Source organism: Felis catus, chromosome F2, assembly GCF_018350175.1.
Source record: "Felis catus isolate Fca126 chromosome F2, F.catus_Fca126_mat1.0, whole genome shotgun sequence".
NCBI classification, from domain to species: Eukaryota; Metazoa; Chordata; class Mammalia; order Carnivora; family Felidae; genus Felis; species Felis catus.
In genome coordinates this window covers 74,192,234-74,218,424 of record NC_058385.1, presented here as the reverse complement: position 1 = coordinate 74,218,424, position 26,191 = coordinate 74,192,234, and the positions used below count along the sequence as shown (strand labels likewise).

Sequence of the window (26,191 nt, the reverse complement as noted above, 5' to 3'; positions counted from 1 at the left end):
GTGATGACTGGTGTACAGACGGACTAATTCACAGACTACAGTGAACACTGTTACAGATTTTCAAACCTGGCAAAAGCCAAAGACAATCTACAGGGACTTCCCAGGTCCTCAACAACATGAGGATCTTGTCCTATCTCCATTTTGGTGGAAGAACACAGAAAAAGCGACAGAATCTGAGAATTTTAAGACACAGTAATCACCATTTTAGCGTACTTACCATGCTGCTTGGATTTCTTTTTCTTTTTCTTTTTCTTCTTCTGTTTTGGTTTGTAGTGATCTTTGTCTTTCTTCTCTTTTCTTTCCTTATCCTTCTCTCTTCTCTTACCTATATGACAGGAGTGACAAAGTTAGCCATCGTGACTGATCTGGAGTCGTTGCTCTGTGGTTAACCTAAAAGCAGCATTTATGTTTTAATCAGCTATTCCAGTCACCTGCCCAGTGGATGGATTCAATTAAACTGTTCCTGTCATGGGTCTGGAACTCCTGATTAGCTTATTGGGCTCTAAGAGGGGGTCTTCATTAGCAGTGTTGAGAAATCCCAACTCCTGACACCTTGAAGTTAACACAGACAGTAGTTAAAATCTTAAATGAGTAATATACTCAGTTCCCTGATGTGGCAAGAAAGAAATTCCATAATTTAAGAAAGACTTGACTGAGGAGACTCAGCATTTCCACGGAGAATTTAATGAGAAAATGTATCAGATTTTAAAAAGAACGTAATGAAATTCTTTCCTTTGGAACAATAAAAAACTAGATCAATCCGTAAGTAATTCCTTCAGTCTTCCAATACTTCCCAGTGTGTACAATGAAGGCCAGGAACACAGAGCAAAAACTGACTTACTTAAACTGATTTTTCCCCCGAAGTTTAAAATACCCTTCTTCCCATTCACGTGTACTTTAAAAAAAAAAAGGAATGGATGTGAAAGCAATATCCTAGGGTATTCTACTTAAAACTGACTCATCACATAGACTCAACTACTGTTCCAAATCAGAATGATGTAGCCTACAATTTATCAAACATATTTAATCCACTCTCAGGGACCCAACTCCAGCTGGCTAATCTACAGAATATTTAAGACTATCATCCATTACTGTAAAATGTTTCATTATTATAGCACAGAAGACAGAAAAGAAAGCAGAAAACTCACTGACGTTTTTATAAGGTCAGTTAAAGAAGAAAGTCTGAGAAAAATGACTCTTTTAATTTACCATCCATGCCCTAAGTCCCAACAATATTAGCCGGTGGCTTATTTTTAAAGAGCCATCCTACAAAGATGTTCAGAAACACAAAATTCTCAGAGGAAGCCTTCGACTCCGTCAACAAAAAATACACATAATACTATGAAAATATGTGTTTAAGAAATACGTATGTGGAACTGAACAGCACTGATAAATACGAACCCGGATGGTCACTGACACCTAAAGGAGCACTAACAGGTAAAAAGTAGGGGACAGACTACGTCCTCCCGCTGCCAAGCCATCTATAGTCTTTTGCTTAAAGATTACTTTCTGTTCATACCAAATGCTGTTGAGCTTTTTTCTTCCAATTTCACTTTTTTTTCTGTTTTCGATAGTCCTGCAGGTTTAGGGGAAAAATACGTTAAGTTTAGTCAGAAGCGGTTAAAAGTAGGGGACAATAGTTTACATTACAAGTGCTCACAGAAGTCTACTTAAGACTCTTTTCTCCTAAGGGTCTACGTTATTTTATTGCCTGAACTAGTAACAAAGAGGTGGGACTTCTCGCTCCCCAAAACTGATACACGAAGGATGATTTTTGTTTCTTCATACTACCCACGTTAAAATCTTGGCTCCACCATGTGTTAACTGCTTGGCCTTGAGCAAATCATTTAATTCGTCTGTGCTTCGGTTTCCTTCTCCGCCAGATAGGAATGACTATCTCACATCGTTATCAGTATTATGTGAGTCAAAATCCGTAAGATGTTTAGACCAGTGTTTGACTAATAATAATCAGTGTTTTTTGTTTTTTTGTTTTTTCAGTTTCTCCTCTGTGGTGGGGTAATAACTGAAGACTACATCCTTTTTAGAAAGAGCATGAACATGGGTTCAAACATTTAAAAAGACAGATGAATGCACTGAGCAATCAGTAAAGATCTCTTCTGGCATCACAGCCTTTGGCAATCCTGAGGCTGAAATGCACCCAAGTGGTAGGTCCGTGGAACATTTCTGCTTCTGCGACAATTATGACACGAATGCTCTTTAGGTCATCCAGAGGAAAAATTAAACTTCTTATTAAAGGATAGTGGTTTTCAACAAATCTGTTTAAAATTTTTAAACTGATATTTAACTTCTGTTGCCTAAACTAAGCTAGTACCTTTGAACTCCATCATGAACGTGTTGTTAGGTAATGATAAAAGCCAAAACAATTATTTTACAAATCATTTTTGGTCTTTCTCTAAAAGGAAAACACAGAGGCCTATTTGCACATTAAAAATACTCAACCTTAATGATTTGGGTACTATTAACTAATATTCCAAAATATCTTTTCAACCAGTACTCTCAATAATGGTATAGCTGACACACCGACATTTAACCAAGCTTCTCAACTCAATACTCAATCATTTCCAGTGCTAATATCTTATGTGTATCTGAGGTTAATCTAAGAGAAATATTATAGTACATTTAATATACAATTTCGGTCTATTATGCTTTAATATCGCCATTTACAAAGCTGCTGATTTTTCAAGACATTCCAATACAGAATCAAAGAAAAAAAAAAAAAAGCTAGCACCTTACTTCAAATATTTTATACAATTTAAAAACTTAATAGAAATACAAAAACTCTAATAAGTTTTAAATTAAGTAAGAATACTGATAGTTTCTGTGACAAAAAAACAAAAAATCTTTCACAAGAAAAAAAATGAAAGGAACATCAGCACAAAGAGAAATACAAGTGAATTTCCTTACTGTCAAGACTCCTGAACAAATGCATCACTTCCTTTAATAATTACTGTTTATTGGGGCACCTGGGTGGCTCGGTCGGTTGAGCATCCGACTTCGGCTCAGATCATGACCTCACAGTTCGTGGGTTCGAGCCCCACGTCGGGCTCTGTGCTGACGGCTCAGAGCCTGGAGTCTGCTTCGGATTCTGTGTCCCCCTTTCTCTGTTCCTGCCCCTGCTTGTGTTTGCTCTCTCTCTCTCTCTCTCAAAAATGAATAAACTTAAAAAAAAATTGACAAAAATAATTACTGTTTATTAACTACTAATTACCGCACCATAAAAAGTCTACATGTTTGATGCGTTTTGGCTGAAAATAGTAAGACGTTTACAAGACCGAGAGTGCGAAAGAAGCTTTCTCAGTCCTCAGTGATGGCACACGCAAGCTCGGGAGCAGCACTTGATCTTGATTATCGCCTTGAAGGTCTCCCCCATCCCGGGCACTGAATCCAGGGTGATTCAAAGGAAAACTGCTTCCTGGGCTGCCTGTGCGCCTGGGGCTGTGTGTGGGAGCCCTCAGGTACTCGGGAGGGCAAACGCACTGGCTGGGAGCGTCTGCTCCGGAACACTCTGGAACACGGGGAACACGGGCCGGCAAAACACAACAGTGCTCTCCGCAGGATCAGGTCTACGTACACTTTTCACATGTTCCAGCGGTTCCTAAACCTTTAGATTTCTCAACTGATACGATTTCAGACGTAACACTGAGGGACTGACAAAGGGATGTCAACATTTTATGTATGCATAGATATTAAAATATTCATACGTGCAATGATGATGGCTGGACTTCTAAAAACACACCTAAATAGACAAATAAAATTGATCTGTTCTAGAATTCAAGAGAAAAAACTGTTTTATGAGAAGTTCATTCCCTCATCCTTGGATTCCCCGTGTGCTGGAATTTGGGAGCCAAATAATGAGGCCTTCGATTTATTGAAGTGTGATTTTTAAGCTCAATTTTTTCAACACAACATTCTCTTCAAACCACATATGACAGGAGAGTCTAACACAGACTACAAAAGCCGAAAATATGAGCAATGGAAACAGACAGGGCCCTTCAGGGAGGTAGGTCTCTGAACCGTGTCTGCTCGCACACAACGGAAAACCCGGCGGCGCACACTGTTTCTCAAGCCCCTTCCAGGAGGCTGAGTATCTGTAATTCCTCTGGCTGGAAAACGAGGCTATCCCTGAGCCTCTCCATGGAAACCCCAGGCTCCGTAGGGGCCGGGAACATTTGGTGTGGGAGTAGAAGCAGATTGTGGGGTCCCTGGCTGTAGTTTTGTTTTGCCCCATTCTGAAATAAATAAACAAATCAAATAACAAGGGAAGAAACTGAAAAACACTTAAAAAACCCCAAGTCTCTTACAGAGTAAATGCAAAGTCGAGGTAAGGCACTGGACTAAAACTCATCTATTTAAAGTGCCAGCACTGCACCACAGCACAGGCAAGCGGCCCACGCGTCAGAGGTTCTGTGATAATTACTGGCTCACCCTTCCGTCCACTGAGCTTCAACATCTTTGAACTCCTTAAAGAGGCTGGAGTAATTCAGTATTTGCTACACACACACTCGGTAGATAAATGAGAAAATGAGCAAACGTTTCCAGACGGCAACAAAACTAAGACTCATCCTAACCTAAAACTGGTCGGCTCCATTACATACAGCACTCTAATAGTAAAATGAGAACAAAGGCATCGGTTTTTACCAGGGTACCACTGGTGTTTTTCGGTAACGTGGGCAGCAGTAGCACTCTTAACCCAGACTAGACAGAACGTGGGCACGCTCGCCCGTGAAAGAACGCAGAAGGATGGCCTCAAACGCCTCATCTCTACTGTGAAAGGTTTTAACCTTTCAGAACAGGTGTATGTGATAATTTGCATAATCTCATGAATCCTTTACCAGGACTGCGAAACTCAACAGTGCGTGTACCTCGGACACATGAATAATAAACATCTAAGTCTGCTCAACTATTTCCCGGCTTATGACTAACATCCTCCTCCTCTTCAACAACCCAAGAGTTTCAATCTGACAAAAACACCCCAGGAAAAGTCTTTGACTCAAGTTCGAGTAAATAACGCTTGCTATGGAAGTAACAAAATTTCCTTTTATTAATGAAGATGGAAACCAACCAACCAAGCACACATGCATATATTAAAAAAACAACAAAACACGACAGAAACAAAAACAGCTGTCACTGTGATTCTACATGAAAGACTACAGAAGTCCAACAAGACTGTAAAACAGTGGAAAGAAGGTAGGAAACAAAACTGGTAAGAGATAAAAGCATGCCAATGACTCAGAATGTTAATGCAAGTCAGAGAGGCTCACAAAGTTTTAATAAAAAGGCGTCCAATTAAAATACAACCTGAATTTCACTACTTCCTCCAAAAATAAAAAATTACAAGAAGTTAACAGAAATAAATCAGAACCCCCATCATGCCACATTCGAATACTGTGACTGTGTTCAACCCTCTAATAAACGGCCTTTCAGTAATTAACATTTAAGCCATGCACTTCCTTGATTTAAGCAATGAAGGTTGCCAGCTGTCGGCACACCCAGAAGATCCTCACCCGTCAACGCATCTACAAATTCGTCGTCTTACAAATCTCAGCTCCTCTCTACCATTCACTTCTCCAGAATACTGTCCTACTACTTTGATTTTCTCAAAGTTATCTCTAACTCTTAAAAAGGAGAAGAATATTATGCCTTCCCCCCCCCACACACACACTATTATGAGAAACAAGAACCACACCCCAGTCGTAATTAGCAGTAAGTCCGCAAATAAGCTAGAAATTCTAACAAAAGACGAGGCTAACACTCTGGTTAGAAGTAAAGTCATTTCAACCAAGGATTCTACTTCATGTGCCATCACTACTTTGACATTTTAGGATATGTAATCTAAAATCACTCTTCATTATTATATAGCTGTTTACATTGGTCTACGTTTCAGTCACGTTACGATTAGAATATATATGTATGTGTTTAGAGAAAATACAAATATCGTCAAAGGCACATCTGAAAATAATTTCCCCGATGGATATAGATTATAACTTTAACATACTTTTCATATATTCAGTACCACGAAAAAGTCCAGATTATTAACCAACTGTGTAAGACCTTCATCAGGAAAAATATCTCAGAGAGTCAAGGTAATTCAGGAATTTTGTGGGAAAAGGGAAAAGAAAAATTACCCTATGGATAGAAGGCGCTTGGAAAAAAGTCAAAAGGCAATGGATGGGACTTGGGAAATGACAGATGTTTCAAAACCTACAAATCTTCACATTTGGGCACTGGAATTTTTAAACAAAATACAGAAACAAAAGGACTTCAATCTTTATTGATAAAATCAAACTGCAGAAAACTGTGTATTTAATATTACATTTTTACTTTGAAAGAAGGTAAAGGCAGTAATCTAAAAGGTAAGTTACTTCAATCATTTTATTTTCATACGTGCCACCACCAGGAAAGAGCAAGCTCTATTTTCTGCTTCATCTGATGAGTTGGTAGATAAAGTGACTCCAGGGCGGGTGCTATTAAAACAATCAGCCCTCATGCTCTGGGCTGCAGATCAAGAAACAGTCTTACATTTTTCTCCAGCTCTGAACTGGCTCAATTCCGACTTCCTTCATCCCTCTATCTCCCAATTAGTAATTTACTAGAAGAACATATGAAGTTAGTATTCGCCTTCTTTAAATCATATATACTCTTTGGTTGAGGTTAAAATCTTGTAAGACTTCCAAATAAAATAATGTAACCATATCATAGGTTACAGTATCATAAAACTGTCCCCAAAATGTGTTACTGGCTGCTTTTGCACATTAGGCTCCCCAGATGACTTCGTAACAAAGGACATTTAAATTACGGAGAGTGTGCCTGCAAATAGGGGGTTATATTTGAGGTATACAGTTAAATTTAAGCCACGTGTTTCTTAAATACTAAATTCTATTCAAACCCTTAAACCTGAATACCGATCCCATTAGGTATTTTCTGGCTTCAAACCCAAGAACTTATGTCATTATAGTCAGCTCTAACAATTCCTATTTTTAATTAAAAACAAAAACAGGATATAAAGAAAGAAGCAAGGAGAAGGAAGTAGATTAAAATGACAAAACAGGAAGTCAGTCCAGGGAGGCTGATGGTAAATGATTGCACAAAAGAACTTTAAAGTGAAACCCTCTCTCCCGTAGACGTTACATAAGAGCATCTATGAAGAGGAATTACATGTTAAAGTCACGGAAGCAAACATCGGAGCGTCTATGCCCTCTAAGTGCAAGCCTACCTCCTTATAAAATGAATCTTTATTTTCATGATTATTTTTTTTTACCTGATGCTGTTGGAGCTCCTTTTCCATCAGCTATCGCTCTGGAAGAGGGATTCGTAAGCATCTGTGCGTCTTCCTTTTCTGGCCTGGGACATTCATGAGGACAAACGGGCTCTGGGGCGGGCGGTGCCGAAACTTCTGAGGCACGACTTAAGTCAAGAGGGAGACAGGGTCCCAGCTTCTGGAGTGGCAAATGTGCAACATCGGGCACTACACAAGATAAAGGATGTAACAGAATATTAACAGAGGTCGACGGGCTCGGTAAGTATCAACGTGGAGTAAAACGTTATCTGCGTCAAATCTCGCCTGACCTAAGGGCACTCAATAAATATTTGTAAACAAAGTGCTTTTAAGTCTAAAAGATGGAAGAAGGAAAAAGTAGTAACTTCTTAATATTTTAATAATCTTTATCTCTTTTATGTTTGGTTCTATACGAAATCAATATACATTACCCTCTGGTACTGAAGACTCTTGCTGACTCTGAGAACTGATGGAGAACATGCTCGCATCAGTGGCTGGAGAGGGAGGAGAAACCTTTTCTATGGAATCATCAGGCATGGGCAAGGTGGCTAAGCGCTGAGATCTTCTTCTCCGCTCACTATGCTTGAAAGGTCTAGGGGGGTTCACAGGCTGTGGAGAACCTAGAAAAAGATCTTCAATGTTCACGAAGCAGATACATGCCAGGATCATCTTATAATATTTAAGGAGATAAATGGGAAAAATGATTCAAATTCTGCCCTCTGATGGTGTTAGGTATCCACAAGGAACGGCATGTTCCAAAAGTAATCAAAGGCAAAAACTGTGCCCTCATTCACAAAAAGCTAATCAAAACTTCTAAGGTCTAAGGCCTACTAGAACCAAAAGAAAATAACATGGAACATGGATTTCAGGTAGTTTCCCAAGTGACAGTCTACAGTTAATTCTCTAATTGTAGATCATTGTGTTAGTTGCCATTCTTCCTTTGGGAAAATAGTCTGTATAGCTGAGATTTTTTAAAAAAATTAAATATATATAGAGAGATAGATAGATAGATAGATAGATCTCTTTAGCTATATTACAAATCTAGAAACTCTAAGGGACAAAAAGGCAGGGGGCATAGGTGACAAAAATCTGACATGCATTGTAGAGTCAGTGCTTTACTTGCCAAAATAAAACTAACGTACATTAAGTTTATCCCACCCTCGTTCCCACAAATGGATTTTTATAAACATTTTGGGCCTGATTCATTAAAAAAAATTGAACACAAACAACTTTAAGTACTTATTATAGGCAAATAATGAGGACTTTAAGATAGAACACTGTTCATTCTTGCCCTCATTTTTTTTTTTTTTCTTTTTAAATAACTAATTTGGTGGGTCAATTAAGCATCTTCTAGCTAGGTAACACAAAAGTTTGGAAATCTGTGGGTTTTTTTTTTTTTTAACCTTTAGTTTTCTTCTTTCTACGGGGCATGTAAACATGTTGAAGAATTTAGAACAGACAGGATTACACAGGCCAGTATACTCATGTTAACTGAGAAGGAGGAAATAAGAGTGGTTGATGCTTTGGGTCCTTAAAAATCATGTTACAAAAATCAAAATAAAAAAAAAAAGACATGGTGATAATTGAAAAAAGAATGAAAGAATAAAATTCAATTGCTGTAACACTGTGGCTATAATACCAAAATATAAAACCATTTCAAAATAAAATACTTATCAATGTCACGTGACATTGTGGTGACTACTAACAACATTATGTTATTTCGTGGCAAATGCCAAAATGAAATGAAGCTTACGAGGAACGACTGAGTCTTTCTGTTCCCATTCTCCCTACCCATTTATTAAAAGGAACAAAACCAAAACAAAACAAAACAAAACAAAAAAAATACCAACGCCTGCTCAAAAATTCAAAAATACAGTTTGGTAGAAAATATGGCAACTGAATTGGGAGAGAGAGACTATATTTGGCTGATGAAAGTCTCCTCGATGCCAACATTTTTAATTGTTGTAGAAAACATGATATGGAAGAGTTCCTAAGAACATGTGTCTTCACTTACGAATCAGGATACTAGTTCGCTTGTGTGAACTGCCGAAGGGAAGTGTCTTTTATCCAGCGACTTCCCAGGTCACAGCTTTTCAAACCGTCTCTAACTGAGAATACGGAACTAACCAGAGAAGCAGCAGGTCCGTACAAATCTCCGTTTATATATCCAGACCCACGTTGGAAGGCTATTTTTAAAAAGACTAAGTTAACTCTTGAAAGATCCGTGGTACCGAAACAGTAAAATCTTTAAAAATAAGATGAAGGAAGCGTTCTTCTCCCTTCCTCAGTAAGAATACACGGAAGTCTGAACTCCAAATCCCAGAACAAGAATGAATAAAACCTATCGCGGGGGGCTACAGACAACTGGGAACAAGAACTAAATCTACCCATGAGAACAGTCTTAGGAGTTGAGGAAAAACATCCAGTGTGAGTCTCTTCCTAGCTCCTTGTTTTGGTTTGGTTTTTTGTAATGAATCAGGCCTCTCATTGTGCTCGGATTACTATTAATCGAGGAGAGTCAAACTACAGAATTTGCGCCATGAAATGTACAGTCTCTGTACAGTCAATCAGTCAGAAACGTATATGGTTTTTGCCCCTGAAAATAGTTTTAAGCCTTCCCTGTCAGATCCACTTAAGTCTGAATTTTTAAAAAGCAACTTCATAAAAATACAATATAACTACAATCAAACTGTTTTTAATGTATCTTATAGGATAAGTAACTATTTTTTAAAAATCTGTGCTCACTAGTTTTATTTATCACTGAAGAAGAAAGCTGAGATACAAGCGTCAAATCCTCGACTTGTATTAATTCTGGGGAAAGTGGTGATTTAGGGGGTTTTATACACCCAGAAGAATCTCCAGATTCATGTTTGCATTTCTTGCTGCGAGCCTTCCCTGAAGACAAAGTTGAGGATAACAGTGCAGGTTTCTGAGTGTTGGCAGAACTGCTAATGTCAGCTTCATTTTTTTTCTGACTTTGAGGTTTAGGTGAAATCGCCTGAATAAATAATAAAAAATTGATATTTTTATTTTGGTTTCTTCATTTTTGTTCTTGTATTCTATTTTGATTGTTAAGCAACTTTAGTATCCAAAAACATTGTTAAGCAACATGTAACATTTCTATTACAAATGAAAAACCAAAAAGAACCCCACAAATTATTAACTAAAAGTTGAATAGGCTATCTTTAAAGGGATGCTGTCGGCTTTGGGTCTACATTTGGTTTTTTTAAAAAACTGTATTATTCATCATATTTTCGGAATATAAAATGATAGCTTGACGGACAAATATTTTCACGGTATTAGACTGAAATACACCTCTTTTGAAACTTAATTACCAACTACGTCAATAACAGGTAAATAAACAGCATTTCCACTGTTCAGATGCGTTTAATTGAATACATTTAAGCTTCTGACTTTTAGATGTTTTGTTAAAAAACAATTTCCTTTATCAAGTTGACTGCAGAAGTCTAAGTAGACAGCTTCCCTTTAAAGAAAGATCTCAACAGGAAAACAATGACCAAATTAACGAAACATTATCTTTAACTCATTTTAGTGCTGAAAGCTAGAGTTTCATAAGCATAGTGCGTCATGAAATCAAAGCCACCAGCAGTACAGAGTTAAAAGACTAAAAAACAATACAAAACAAGCAACAACAACAACAACAAAAAAAACCAAGGAGTAAAACCAAGTGTAAGTTAAAAACATTGGATTTAAAAACAAAATACGTCGCATTCTTAGATGAGAATTTTTACCTTCCTCCTGCCAACTGATACTTTTAAAAAAAAATTAGAACTTTGTCAGTTCTTTCATAAAGGATATCTTGGTTCATTTGGCAGTATAATTTCCTCCCTATTATATAGAAATTTATGTGAATGTGTCCAAAGACAACAGAGAATAGCCACATCGGATGGATTTACAATCTATGGTGTTGGAATGCCTGGGCTGTATCTCTTTCTGATACACGGATCTGAGAACAAAATAGGAGATACCCTTTTAAAAAATAATCTGTGCTAAGATAGGCCTCTCTACAGACTTAAATTGCTAACGCTATGAACAGCATGCTTGTCCCCAGGAACCCTTTTTACTTCCTTATCTTTTATGAGGGATGACCATCAGGTCAGCAGTCTGTGGTTCTCTGGAACATGAAAGAGCATCGTCTGGGGACCAAACAGCTTTCTGCTCCCGCTAACGGACAAGGCGCTCCAAGTCTGATGCACAGCGGGTGCCAAGTAGATAGAGCACCTCGCGATGCTCTGCAGGTGGCATGCTGGACGCGCCACAGAAAGGGCTGGTGGCAAGTATCCCCTTCAATCGGTTGTCATCATCTCTAGTCTTGAACTTACTCATCATGCGTGTGTACAAGTGCAGATTAATCGTTTGAAAAAGTACTCCATAAATGGAAAGGAGCCCTAAACTTATCATAAAAGGTGTTGCCAGAAAAGTAATTAGAGCCATTACTTGTAAATAAACAATTTTATTGTTCATCTTCACATATGTGAGAGACATCACTACAGCATCCATTACTCTCAAGTTACAAAGTTATGAAACAAGATTGAAAACTGAAATTAGTATCTTGATAAGGTGCTTAACTTCTAAACAAGGACAAATTAACATTTTTAAAAACTTACTGAATTATGCATCTAATGCAGGTTTTATCCAAAAGTAAATATAACATGACAATTCCCTAATACAATTAAATAATCTATAATTAATATCTGAGAATTGGGGTTCAAGACCACAGTTTGATTTTTTTTTTTTTTAAGTGTCAATAAAGAAAATCCATTAGCACAGTAAGTTCTGGCTATAGGCCTGTTATAAATCTATGTCATGAGTGACATTCATGATTTTACTCATTAAGACAACAGAGGTTAGTGACAATCGATGCCTCTCCTTTAAGTCTATCGTTCATACCAGCACTTGTAATTAAGAGTTTTATAACTCGGCTTTTTAACTTTGAAGCAGGGCGAACAGCATAAAAATTGTTGGGTTACAAAACATTTTCACAATGATATCAATCTGAATGACAAAAAATGAGGGAACAGCATCATGTTCCTTAAAAATCTAAAATAATTTACAAAGTTTTCAGTAATGACTGTTGGTCTCTTTGTTACAAAACTGGCAAGGACTCTCAAAATGCCTTAATGATGCAAACAAACAGCCGAGTTACTCAATTTGTCTTTCTTTTTTTTATAAACTCAATTTCCGAATGCTGTTTTCTGTACTTCTCTCTGAAATGAGCCCTGCCCTCGCCACTAATTTCCACATAGAAGAAGTAATCTTCACAATCACATTCACCGCAGCAGGATTGTGCATCATGAAAGATTGACATTGTAATGAATTTTCCAGAAACATTTTATTACCAAGTCCCTGATTTATTGCATTCTGAGAATACCATAAACAGTGGTGAAAATACAAAATATTGTTATATATGGGACGTTGAATATAGTAATACACAGTAAAAAAAAATCACTTAAAATTTGGTTGATATACTGACAATAACGGCAGAGACTTAACCGCTTGATGATCACAGAAAATCAGAAGGTATGATTCGCTGACATATTAATCAATTTAAAAGACCATTGATTTCATACAACATTAATGGAGGCACCAAAACAATGCACTGTTATCAAATCAGGCCTAAAATAACCCTGAAAAACTCAATACAATATCAATTAAATTTGGACTATTTTTTAAAACGCATAGAGAGAAGAGCAGAAGATACTCATTTTAAAGTCTTCTTTATTAGGCTACTAATAAAGAAAATTAAATTAATACAAAAAGGATATATTAAAACTACATTAAGGCTCAGATTTTAAAACAGGAGAACCAAGGAAATCCAGTTATGGCTATTACTGTGTTCTTATAGTCTTACAGTGCCCAAGAAGTTAAGCCCTTAGAGAATGTAAAAGCATGCACAGTTCATTATGTACAGGTACTGTGGGAATCTGAAGGTAGCCAAGGCAAAATCTAGCAACTGCAACCTTCACTTTTAAATTCCTCTATTAGGTGGTTTAAAGACAGACCCTTAATAGTTTTTTAAAATTCTTTTTTTTTTGTAGTTATTAAAATATACATCCTAGCAAAAATGTATGGCTCATTGATCAATTCATAAAACACATAGTCAGTCTAACAACACCAATTGTTACAATATAAAAGAAACTTCTTACAAAAGAAGCTTTATTAGATGTCAAAAACCCTGTTTTAACTCACAAATGAAAAGTATTTGTGTAAGGGTCTTTTTGTAAGCTAGTTAAAGGTGATCCAGCTGGAAGCTTATACCCTGGGATGCCTGTCTCCAGGCCTTCAAATGTTGGAGATAAAGGCTTTAATGCCAGTCTACCGAAAACAAACACTAGCAAAGTCTGTAGTTTATCTGTGTACCTCGGAGAAGGCAGAGTTAAAAATATATCATCAATTAATTAGCTTCCTATTCCCATATCCAATCAAAAGGGCAATTTCAATTACGTGGATACTATAGCTCCGTGATCATTCCAGTTGGGAACCTTGAAAAAAATCAAATGCTACCATTTCATACCTGCTCCAGCATTGGAGCCGTTTCATTGAAGTCTTCCTTTTTTTCAGCACCATCCACCCCAACAGCTTTGGATGCCAACAAACCTTGAGAAAAATTGTACAGAAATTGCTTATTAGAAAAAATACTGGCTTCTGATATAATCAACTTCCCCCAAATGTTAGCAGTTGAAATCCCCCATCCTTTTTAATATAGAGGATTTAATATAAAGTTTACTTGTCAAAAACATGAACACCCTTTATAATGACTCAAGGGACTGAATCAGAACTTGAGTTTTTTACACAATCAGTTCTCTGTAAAAAAAAAAAAAAAATTACTCCTGAAGATATCCTTAAAAAAAAACATACGCATACACATTTTAATTCTACGACTTAACGTCTAGAAACCGAAGATTGGTTAGATTAACTAATACTCATAATATGGGCTTTGTCTATACAACTGAAATACAGAGTTAACATCAAGATTTGAGAAATCCTTCCAAACATCTAGAAGACTTTGTTGTTGTTATATTATTAGCTAAACGACGACTCTCAATTTTTATTTCCACATGGATCCTTTGACCAAAGCTTTATGGGTTCATCCCTATACCCTGCTGTACCTTATCTTCTTGCAAAAGTGCCAAAAACACTGATGGATCTGTTCTATGTTAATGAGGGAAAAAGTGCAGGTCCTTCCTACATTCAACTTAATATTATAGAGCCTCATTCTATAAACTATGAAATAATTTAGGAATTCCAGTTTTCTCCAATGTGTATCACTAATTCTCAATTTTCGAGGACAGAATATTTTACCCAGAGTATATAACTCAACTTTATAAGACAATAAAACTCTGTCTTAATTTCTAAATTAAAGGCAGTTAGGGGCGCCTGGGTGGCTCTGAAAGTTAAGCATCCGACTTTGGCTCAGGTCAGGATCTTGCATTCATGGGTTCGAGCCCCGCGTCGGGCTCTGTGCTGACAGCTCGGAGCCTGGAGCCTGCTTCAAATTCTGTCTCCTTCTCTCTCTGCCCCTCCCCCACTTGTGCTGTCTCTATCAAAAATAAAAAAATGTAAAAAAAATTTTTTTAAATAAATAAATAAATAAATAAATAAATAAATAAATAAATAAATAAAGGCATTTATTTGGTCAAGATTCTTTGCTAAGCACCTGACAAGCACTGTCAATATAGCCAAGTTTGTAACGCTTGTATAATACAAGTATGTCTTTGCTTATGACCACTGGGCACATAAAAGGGCCCCAAAAATCATTTCTACCATTACAAAGTTGTCTACACAAGGGGCACCTGGCTGGCTCAGTCAGTTGAGTGTCCGACTTCAGCTCAGGTCATGATCTCATGGTCCGTGAGTTCGAGCCCTGCGTTGGGCTCTTGTGCTGACAGCTCAGAGCCTGGAGCCTGCTTCAGATTCTGTGTCTCTCTCTCTCTGCCCTCCCCTGCTCATGCTCTGCCTCTCTCAATCTCAAAAATGAATAAATGTTAAAAAAAAAATTTTTTTAAACAAAGTTGGCTACACAAAACCTCTGCTTCAAAGGAAGCCTGTTTAACAATCAGCAACGTAACAGTTAACTTACTGCAGCAATTATACCACCTAGACTCCTGAAGCGGTCCATACAGTGTAGTTAATAGGAGGGGAAAAAAGTGCCCCCAGATGCCACATAACATTGAGCTATCCACGTGGCAACATCTCTTGGCTTTTTCAGGTAACTATCTTGAAGATGCTAAGTGATCTAAGTAGGAATTCAAATATTAAAGACGTATCCTTAAAGCAGTACTACAGGCAAGTGTTAAATTAGGCCAAAAGCACCTTTCCTTTTCTAGAAAGTTGAATATCCAGCACCCAGAATTGTAATTTAAAATAGAAAAGGGGCTTTCCATTTCTTTTGTTTTACACAACGATTTTGACTTTTGACAGATCAGTGACTGATATTAAAAATGTATTTGGTCCAGTCTGAGATAACAATCTATATAGTTTGCTCACACGACATTAAATGTAGATTTAAACGGGGGTGGGGGGAAAGCCAATATAGAAATAATTTTATCAAAATCTTACAAACCATAGATTCAATCCTGATTATATTAATATCACATCTGAACATAGTTTTAGATGACTGAGACAGATGTAGCATGGTGTATTTCCTTAACATTTAAAACCATGTTCATTAGGTTTTTCTTCTCTAGCTAATATTTTTAAGAATCAATACTACTGAAATAAAAAGAAAAATAATTAGGGAACCAAGTTCTTTTGCAGGGAAATGAGTAGAGTTTCCACTTCTAATGTTTACTCAAACAGGACAAATATTTGCCTATTCAATCTATTAAATGTATCTTATATTTTGTTTCCTTTCATAGAGGTGGTAGAAATATTTCTTAAATCTCATCAATACATGGAGGAGATCTCAAATTACAAAAATAAGGTACTACAAGTTTTAAAAGAAACTAATTGAGACATATTTGCAAATTTAAATTAGAATATTATAGACCCAATTAATTAAAAGCAATTCCCATCTAATGGTTTGTGATGGAAAAATAAAGCTTTGTAATATTCTTATAAAAAGTAATGGCGCATTTAATAAAAACTACTCAAAATCAGATTAGAAAATTGCAATACTTGGAATTCAGTGAATTCAAATGCCTCAAATATGATCAAGAAAAAGCTTTTCACACTTTGTATACATGCTATCTTACAAAAGAGGTACCAGATACAAACAAGAGGACAAAAATAAAAGTCTCTGAAAGGTCTCTGATTACTGCTGCCTTAAGAGGCTGTCCGAAATCTGTTTTCCTGGCCTGTGAATATTCTGGGTAAAAATGCAACATCCTTAGAAAATGAGAAGAATTAAGTGAAAGGAAAGAGATACAAATGAAGTTAGTTTTACTTCTTTGAAAATGCTTATTAATTATATATCACTAAACAGGTCCATCTCCAGAAGAACATATCTGTAACGATCTTAACAGAATGCATTATTCAGTTTCAAGATGTTACGCAAATATCAGATACAAGTAGAATACCAAACAGTCCTAAGTCCCACCCACAAAGTTGCAATTTCTCAATACTGTACTTCAGCTGCAATATCACAGTTGTCTGCCTCTGCTAATAGGAATGCACAGAACAGAGGCCAGAGAACCCTGGGATGGCAAATGGCAGGAAGGACAAAGTAAGTCGTTAAATCTGTGCTCTCCTTCTCAACCAGGGATTCCAACACAGGGAATTCAGACAGAGGATTCAAACACAACATTCTTGCTGTGGGAAAAAGACTCGAATATTCTTGACATTATTATCAGTAACATGTACGGGCCCGTTCCAACCTCTGGGTTTTTTCAAATTATTTGTAAAGTTCCTTAAGCTGCACAAACTTTCAGCTGGCTGAAATTCTAGGAACTCCTACCAGTTGTAGAATCAGACCATGTGCCAATTGCTGATGTCTCTTCTTTCGCTCCCTTGTCAATCTGTGTTTTAAAATCTACTCAAATTTGCTTGCAGTCAGTCTGCTTGCAACTTTGTCCCAAAGCATGGGCTCTTGACTCGCTCCGTAAAATCATCAATTCTAAATCAGTATGCATAAAGTATATTAACTATCAATACGGTATATCACGTAATGAAAAACAAGTCTCTGGAAGGACATCTATACACTGTGCCACTACCGTTTCAGTATGTACTTATTTGGAAACTTCAAAAAAAGCCAGCCTGTACCATCCCCTAAACAGAATTCACGTTTAGAATCTCTATAGCGTGTGACCATCGGGAAGTGAACAGAAAGAGTGAAGACGGGAATTAAATTTATCCAGTGGCTGATCTGCTTATTTCCAGCTAGAAAGATTTCAAAAATAAAAATGTGGAGTGGGGGGAAACATATCAGAGCAGCTAAGATGCTGCCATGATCACAGCCCTATTCCTCTCAGTAGCAAAGGGGCAGACAGACACGTGTTAAGTGAGCTTCATAAATTTAAAACACACCAAAACTCCGTAACAAAATCACTATCTTGTATTGTTCTCATCTCTTTGTATGGTCTGCAAGTGAAACGTACTACACAGAGGCAAGCCTGAGTTTCAACCGTTGAAAACAGTCTTATAAGATCTATTGTCTTTTTGCAGGATATAATTGCAACACGAAAAGAGAAACAGATGAACTATTAAAAGGATTACCATACGTTCAAATTTTCAAAGTAAGTAAAGGAAAAAAACCATAATGGCTTCACATCCGTGAACTCTTACTCTTTTCTACTGCTGCCAAACTAGCACTTGTTCTTTCGAGATTCCCAAGGGGAAGTAAGGACAAAGTCCCTCCACCTTGTGTTACTAAGCAACCAATATTAGAACTTCCTTGAGACACAAGGTAAAATGATTTTTTCCCCGCTATTGTCTTTTCAAGGCCACACGTAAATAACACATTGTTGTGGACTGAGCTATTTTCTTCTTTCATTTCTTTAAATGCCGGGCTTGAACTTCTCAGGAAGGCACACGTAAGAATATACTGCCCGAAACTAAAAGCAGGTTATCCAGACTGCAGGAAAACCCTCGAGGCCGGTAAGCTGGCAGGCACACCGAGTGAGTCAGCGTCAGCGTCAGGGTCATGTCCATCTCCCTCGGGCTCGGCCCCCGGTCTTGGCCCCTGCGGGAGCGTGGCTCCAGTCTTGGTAGCACCGGAGCCGGAAGCGCTTTCCTCTTCTTCCCCCTGCGCACGCAGCCCTAGTTTCCATCCTGCTAGGGCCAAACTGAAGTCTCAAGCTGCCATCGGAACAACAATCACCGGATGACATCCTGGCTTTCTCCGAAGCTAACAGTTTCTAAGGAAAGGGTGCAATGGGTGAATTGATTTGAAATATTTCCTGTCCTGGGGCCAAAATATCCTTTATCAGCAAAAGGCACAAAAATAATAACAAATGGAAAGACTAAATATTCTCACCTGTTGAAACCAATCATAATCACTTAAGAAGAACACTGCGATAAAACAGTGGTTCTAAAGAACCCTCAGCTGCAGTCACTTTTCAATGGGATTCTATTCTTCAGGACATGGTCAGAATGTTTAATTGACATGTATTCTTCGATCTGACAGTGAAACCAAGCTTCTTCAAATTATTTAAAAGAATGCCAACAAAGGTTTATACAGCTTTATTAGGCCAAAGACACTAAAAACCATTTTGTCCTTAAAATAAGAACATACGATTGAATAATTAAAAGTATCTTAACTCTCCTTTTAACATATACTCAGAAAAATTAAACATGTTTACAATTTCTTTGTAAAGAATCGCTAGAATCGCTAAGCTGAACAGGCCCTGCAAGTGATGGGGCCCTGGTATGACTGACCCTGCTTCCAACGCTTTTCCCATGACCACTAACCACGCCCAGACTGCCAGAGTTCTCGGCGTCCTAACACCCTACACTTCCTAGATTAAGGCAGGCATCGAGAAACAAGATGAGATTCTAGGAACCAACCTGAAGATGAAAAGTGTAAGAAACTTCTAGAAGTACTTTTACTTTGGGAATACAGATTCAGGACCTGAATTCAGTGGAGCATCCATCTTTCCAGCCATACTTGCTGCCATCTTTAATGAGCCCAGGCAAGAGTAAGAAGGTTTGTGTAGTAACATTTAGAACCTCAGAGACTGTGACCCCACCAGGCCAACAATAGCAGATGATCTGAGCCTTAACAGAAACTACTCCTGCCACCAAGGTAATTTAAAAACTATGGAATTTGGGGCGCCTGGGTGGCTTGGTCGGTTAAGCGTCCGACTTCGGTTCAGGTCATGATCTCACGGTCCGTGAGTTCGAGCCCCGCGTCGGGCTCTGTGCTGACAGCTCAGAGCCTGGAGCCTGTTTCAGATTCTGTGTCTCCCTCTCTCTCTGCTCCTCCCCTGTTCATGCTCTGTCTCTCTCTCTGTCTCAAAAATAAATAAACGTTAGAAAAAATAAAAAAAATAAAAAAAATAAAAACTATGGAATTTTATCTATTTGATCCTATCCACCCTCACAACATCCCTGTGAGGTAGGCAGAAAATAGGTGACAGTTTTCACATTTCACAACAGAAAAAGCTGACAGCGTTGAAGGATGTTGACTTTGAAGAACCACAAAGTACCTGTCTTCCTCGTTAAGCAGTTTGTTACACTAAAACAAAAGATACATTTTGCTTTATTAAAAACAAACTACCCTAAAATCAACCCCTCCATTCCCCCCAAACCAAAAGAATCATTGTAGTTTACCAGTAATCTTGTTAAGTCGAGCTCTCTTTGCCTGAAATGAGTTGCCTTGGTTATTTTTCCTCTTGTTTGATAATGTGCTCTCTGGCTGTGGAAAGACCATCTTTGGAACGTTCTCTACATGAAGTCCTACTTTTAATAGAATACATATATGAGAGTTTATCTAGAATCCAAAGTTAAAACACATGATTTTTTTTTTTAAATAGCAAAATAGTAAAAATGCTTTGCACTTATGTTTTTTTTTTTAACCTAGTGCTTGACATAGAACTTCAAACAACACAAATTTCTCCAGACTGAAAAACTAGAAATAAAAAACTACCAAGTAGTTATTCTTTAGGAAAGAAAAGCAGGAAGAAAAGGACTTACTGCTTTTCCCATATTACATACCAAAACACATGCAGAAGCATTTAAAAAGTTAAAGAAAAAAAAAAAAAAACACACACACAAAACGAACAAAAACTCCAAAGCCTACTAACAAGAACTTAAAAGTCAAGATCTGAACCCATTTCTATTCAAGAATACTGAGGGCACCTATTATCCAGTACCCATGTTAGACCAGTTATCTCTGGTTCCGTTACACACTACAAAAGTTAACCATTTATGCTGGGGTGGGGGGGGGGGGAGCCCAATCATTTAACCACACCCCCAAATCACAGGTAGCCAGGGGTTCTGGCTTACTCACTATGAGAGTTCACCCTGCCATAGGAATGAACGTAAGAACATATTTTGTACCAAATGTTTCACTAGATGTGGGCAGATCTTCCTTCTTCTCAACTTCTGATGAAGCTATAGAAGTTGAAGTCTCTTCCTTCTTTGAAGGTACTTTAAACCATTTCCTCTCATCTTTGTCTTTATTGCTGTTAGCGCTGGTGCGAGGTTTGTTCCCTGTTTTATTCTTGGCTGCAGCTGCAGCAGCTGCTTTGACTAAAGCTATCCAATCCTCCAAAGGAAAAACACAAAACATGTAAAGTATTAAAAAATTAATCAAAATTTAATTACACTAATAAAAACACGTATCACATTTTCAAAGCTACTCTCGCACAAATATAAAAATCGAATTAATTACACTTACAAGGTAAATCATCAACATGGTAATTATCAAATTTAATGATCTAATGGCTTAGTGGGATTATATAACCCCTCATGAAACAGGTAAATATTCAATAACAAATATTCCTTCGCTATTATTTTCAGAGGAATAAAATCTAAAATAAAAGGGAAACCCTTTAACAAATATGGAACATTACATGACATTCTGTCTCAGTACTTTAGATTTAAATGGTAAACTGTGTTTCTTTTCTGAATACAACAAATCGTAGAAGAAATGAGAGAAAAATGCTTATGTTGCAATTCTGCAAAGGTTAAAAGAAATGCACTCCCAGTGAACAAATTACTATTCTTGGAAGAAGAAGTATGGACAATTTCACAGAATTCAAGATATGATTTAATTAATTTTTAAAGCTTTGACAGCTTGGACACCAACGTATCACAACAGCGTAATATTACTAGTTAAAGAAAAAAAGAGCCGCGTGATTTGACCAAGGTGTCTTACGTACATACATACGGTCAGGCTCCAGACTAATTTCCCTCACTCTATGACTTCCTGGATTTGTGCTGATTACCACTCTTCTGCGATGCAAGTATTTATTCTTCCTGTGTTTATATTTAAAGTTAACTGCTACATAATTTTTCTAAACTAAAAATGCTTATTGTTAAAAAATACAGAGGGGCTCCTGGGTGGTTCAGTCTTAAGCATCCGACTCTTGATTTCAGCTCAGGTCATGATCTCAGGGTCAAGAGATCAAGCCCCACATCAGGCTCTGCACTGGGCGTGGAGCCCGCTTGAGATTCTCTCCCCCCAATCCTGCCCCTCCCCCGTGCTCGCTCGCTGTCTCTCTTAAAAAAAAAAAAAAAAAAAAAAAAAAGGAACTATGTAAGAAACGTGGTGCTGACATTTAAATTTTCACAACCGAGAAAATTTTCTTACAACAAGTATTTGTAATATTTCTACAAAATATTTCTATTAATCTTCCTCTAAGGCCACTAAGCTTCAAAGAGAGCAGCTCAAATTCAACCAAAATGGGTAATACAGTAAATTTTTAGTCCAAGTAACTAAAAACTACTTCTCAACATCAAACACATTTACTTCACAAGTTATATTAACAAACCTCAATCATTAGTCAATAGAGGCTGATGGTTGCTCAGTCTTGAAAATACACAGTGAAGACAATAAGCCACTAAAAATAAACAACCAACAAAGAGAACCTGTGTTTCTTTCTCTCCCCCATGATTGAAATGAACTAAAAATATCGTATGATTGCATTCACCAAAGTTCTGTTCAACACCTTGCTACATGTGCCAGGAAGCACGCTAAGCAGTCATGAGACATCAATTTATAAAAGATGCTGCCTGAAAGGACTTAAAACGCATGAGCCCCGGAGTCACCACATCTTTGTTCCTGCCTGGAAAATGCCCAGCATCTGTCTTCCTCAGTGCTTAAACTGTGTCCCCAGTACATGTCTTATTAGAAAGCAAATTAAGACACAGGTGTAAAATACAGATTTATGTCTCTAGTTGGCAAAAAAACAAAAACAAAAACAAAAAAACACCTCAAAACAAACCAGAGAAGCCAATATTGTCCAACCCCATGTTTACTTAGAGCCACGTTTTTTTGGTCCTACCTGTAAGGAAGTGAAAGGCAAATAAAATTAACTATAAGACAGTGTGATAGGAGAGGCAGTGGAGGAATAAACAAAATACCATGGAAGAACAAAACAGAAAAGACTGTGACTTAAGAGAAAGGCTAATGGAAAGCTTCAGGGAACATGACAGAGGAGCTGAACCCTACAGCAGATATCTTTGAGGCAAAAGGCAGAAGGAAAGGCATCCAAGGGCACCGCAAGCAAGAAGGAAACCATTAGACAAAGTCATGACAATCAGAATATGTGCGAATAGGCACAAGGGGCGGAAGTGGTCTGGGGAGCCCAAGTGCTACGTCTAGGTTGAACTCTGAGACTGACATTACAGTACTAGAGAAAGAAAGCACCAATGAAAGACAGTAATCAACAACGCAGAAAGAGAAACAAAAGTACAACCAGACAAGCAAAGTGTTAAATTCAGCAGAGATCTGTACAGTCTTATTAAGAGCAGAGTGCTTAATTTTGGGTTCCATGTTGTGGGAAAAATTTTAAGTTAATGTTACAGAAATGCTGAAAAATGCCAGAGGTAAATTCTACTCCAGCTCTTTCCTCTTTCCAATGAACAGCAAACTGGGAGAGATTCGTGTTGTATCTCTTAAAAGTGCAATTAGATATTTTTTAAAAGTTCCTGATCATGTGACTTGTTAATCATGGAATCAATGCAGTTGTGTCATTAAAGAATTCTCCTATTATTTTGTCCTTCTATTTGTCATTTTTTTGGTTTATTTATATTTTTTATTTTAAAGAGAGCACGCGCGAGCTGGGGAGAAGGGCAGAGGGAGGGAAAGGGAGAATCCTAAGCAGGCTCCATATTCAACACAGAGCCCAACACAGGACTCAATTCCACAACCCTGGGATCATGACCTGAGCCAAAATCAAGAGTCGGACATTCAACCGACTGAGCCAACCAGGCACTCCCCCCTTCTACTTTTAAATAGGTAAGATTCACTATTAAAAATAACTGGTGTGGGGGCAGCTGGGTGGCTCAGTCGGTTGAGCATCCGACTTCGGCTCAGGTCATGATCTCACAGTTCATGGGTTCGAGCCCTGCGTCGGGCTCTGACAGCTAGGAGCCTGGAGCCTGCTTCGGATTCTGTGTCTCCCTCTCTCTGCCCCTTCCCCGCTCATGCTCTGTCTCTCTCTGTCTCTCAAAGATGATAAACATTAAAAAAAAATTTTTTTTATAACTGGTGTGATCCTTCCATGAATTAGAACTCATGATATGCTTCAAAGTTCCCTGTAGGTAACAGAGCAGCACAAGATATGGAGCATGCTGGAAACCAGATGGGAGTTCAGAGTTACTCTACACATGATGCCTAAGTGAAATTTTAAGTCAGTCACTCAATTCCATAAGTTCTGAATTCCTCAGATGTGAAATAGAAGTATCAGTTACAGCTATGTCAAAGGATCTGCTACGGGAACCCAATTAAATAATGTATGCAGAACAAAGTTTCATAAACGGTACAGGACCTTATGAGCAAAGCTTTAATACTAGTGAGTTTTATATCAGCACACTTGCAAAAAGACAAGATAGGATAGAAAAAGCCACAGGAAGTTTAGAGAAGAGTATTTCCATATTGCATCTACTTATCCTTTGCTAGTTTCATAAATTTACTGTATATCTTTACAAAGGAATTCTCAAGGTACTAAAAATTTAGAAAATATATGCAAAGTTGGATTCTCTCAGCACTTCCCACACAACACCTGACTTAGTCTATTTCCTACATGAAAACAAGTCAAAACTTTTTGGGAAACAAAGACACTTTGAAAAGAGAGCGTTTTATAAAAAAACAATTCTACAAATATTTTTAGCGTGCTTGTGATTAAAAATTATGAAGAAAAATGTAAATTAAGGATATAGTGCTACCCGTGTTCTTTCAATAGTTTATATTCAGGATTGATTTTAACGTTCACACACATCATAATGTAACTACTTATTAAAAGTAAACACCCAATACATCCAATGAATTTTTATAACTTGTAATTTTACCACAAACCAAACTGGCTCAGTATCTCACGTCGGAAAAAAATGAAGTTTTAGAGTTAGTGCCATCTCACAAACATGTGAATAACCAGAATAATAAAGAATAGCCTTAAAGCAAAAAAAAAAAAACAAAAAAAACAAAAAAACGAGAGAGAGAGAGAGAGAGAGAGAGAGAATTTTGTTTAAACAGGCACATACTAAGTTCCCGATGTTTTAATCTTTCTATGCAGTAACCAAGAAATCACACCACTGAATGCTTAAAGGAACATTTTATTTATACATACAAGTAGGAAGACACAAAGCAATTTCCCGGTCAAAAGCATTCCCATTTTAAACTACATTTCCATATTAACTGGGGAAGAAATGCCAGCTGATCACTGCAAAACTAAATTTTTAAAAAGCAGGTGATTTAAAACGATCACACTTCTCAGAAGATAGGAGGAATTTTATTTATTTATTTTTTTTATTGCAGTGATCCACATTTCTAGATTACTAAATGTATACACTTGGCTGGAGCTGACCAGATGATTTCAACACGTTTCAGAATGACATTTTTCACTGCACAGTATGGAACAAATACAAGCGTATTTCCATATTAGACACTTTCATAGGTTACTTTCAATTCTAAAAATTAATTGTAGGTCCAGGTGCTGAAAATCCCAAATAACAGCAGAACATAAAAGAAAATATTTTAAATTTCTAGTGGCACCTTTTCTCTCCAGTATTTCAGGAAACATACTCAACCAATGGAATCATGGTTTTCACTTCATCCCAGACTCTCCTTCCAATGCTTACCGTTCATCATTCTTGCTTTGAGCAGTGACAAGGCATTTTAACACACTGCTTACATCCTATGACTCACAGAGCCCTACCTGAAGCAGCCTACAGAGTGTCAGGTAAGCGCCTTTTAAAAGAAGATGAATGACTATGATTTATAAAAGGAAAGAAGATAAGAAACTCAATATAAAATTTTATATGAAAAATTAACTTTCTAAATGATACTATATACCAGGAAAAACAAAACAAAATTAAAAAAAGGCACTTACCTCACTTCCCATAGACTGGTTCCACGATCCAGCTGGGTCGATAGGACAACACCAGCTTAGTGGATGCTGGGATTTCACCTGGAACAGAAACTAGTGACCTATAACTTTAGCAGGTCTAAAGCCAAAGAAGCAAAAATCAAGTGTATAATTTATCTTACATTCTAAGCTTCTTTTTCTTGCTGCTATTTGGGGCTATCAGCACATAATCCTACAATTAGTTCCCTTTAATATATATATGTATCTTTTTTTTTTTTTTTTTTTTTTGATTGGTCACCATTCAAGAAGACATCCCTTTGGGTAGCTAGGAATGCTGAACTCTCTTACCTGCCCCTTAGCATCCTCGGGCATGGCTTTAATGTGCATTCTTTTTAAACAACGAATTACTCCATCGTAAAACTGAACTGTGAATGTTCCTAAAACAGGAGCAAGTCAGAATCAT

General features: G+C 37.4%; 1 protein-coding gene across 5 annotated transcripts in view; it reads right to left on the bottom strand.

The window, feature by feature from the left end:
* The window catches only part of PHF20L1 (PHD finger protein 20 like 1), an 86,397-nt gene that overhangs the window by 36,487 nt on the left and 23,719 nt on the right, over nt 1–26,191 (bottom strand). For 2 of the 5 annotated variants that reach the window (XM_023248554.2, XM_023248555.2), the window contains exons 5-14: nt 26,077–26,165; nt 25,753–25,830; nt 20,756–20,963; nt 20,027–20,152; nt 13,833–13,915; nt 10,043–10,295; nt 7,729–7,917; nt 7,280–7,486; nt 1,520–1,576; nt 218–325 (exon numbers count right to left, since the gene is read on the bottom strand). In XM_023248554.2, the coding sequence (XP_023104322.2) occupies nt 218–325; nt 1,520–1,576; nt 7,280–7,486; nt 7,729–7,917; nt 10,043–10,295; nt 13,833–13,915; nt 20,027–20,152; nt 20,756–20,963; nt 25,753–25,830; nt 26,077–26,165 (1,398 nt within the window). Of the gene's footprint in view, nt 1–217; nt 326–1,519; nt 1,577–7,279; nt 7,487–7,728; nt 7,918–10,042; nt 10,296–11,751; nt 13,916–20,026; nt 20,156–20,755; nt 20,964–25,752; nt 25,843–26,076; nt 26,166–26,191 lie in introns of those variants that run through there. The other 3 variants (XM_045050031.1, XM_023248556.2, XM_023248557.2) reach the window with 3 other exon arrangements.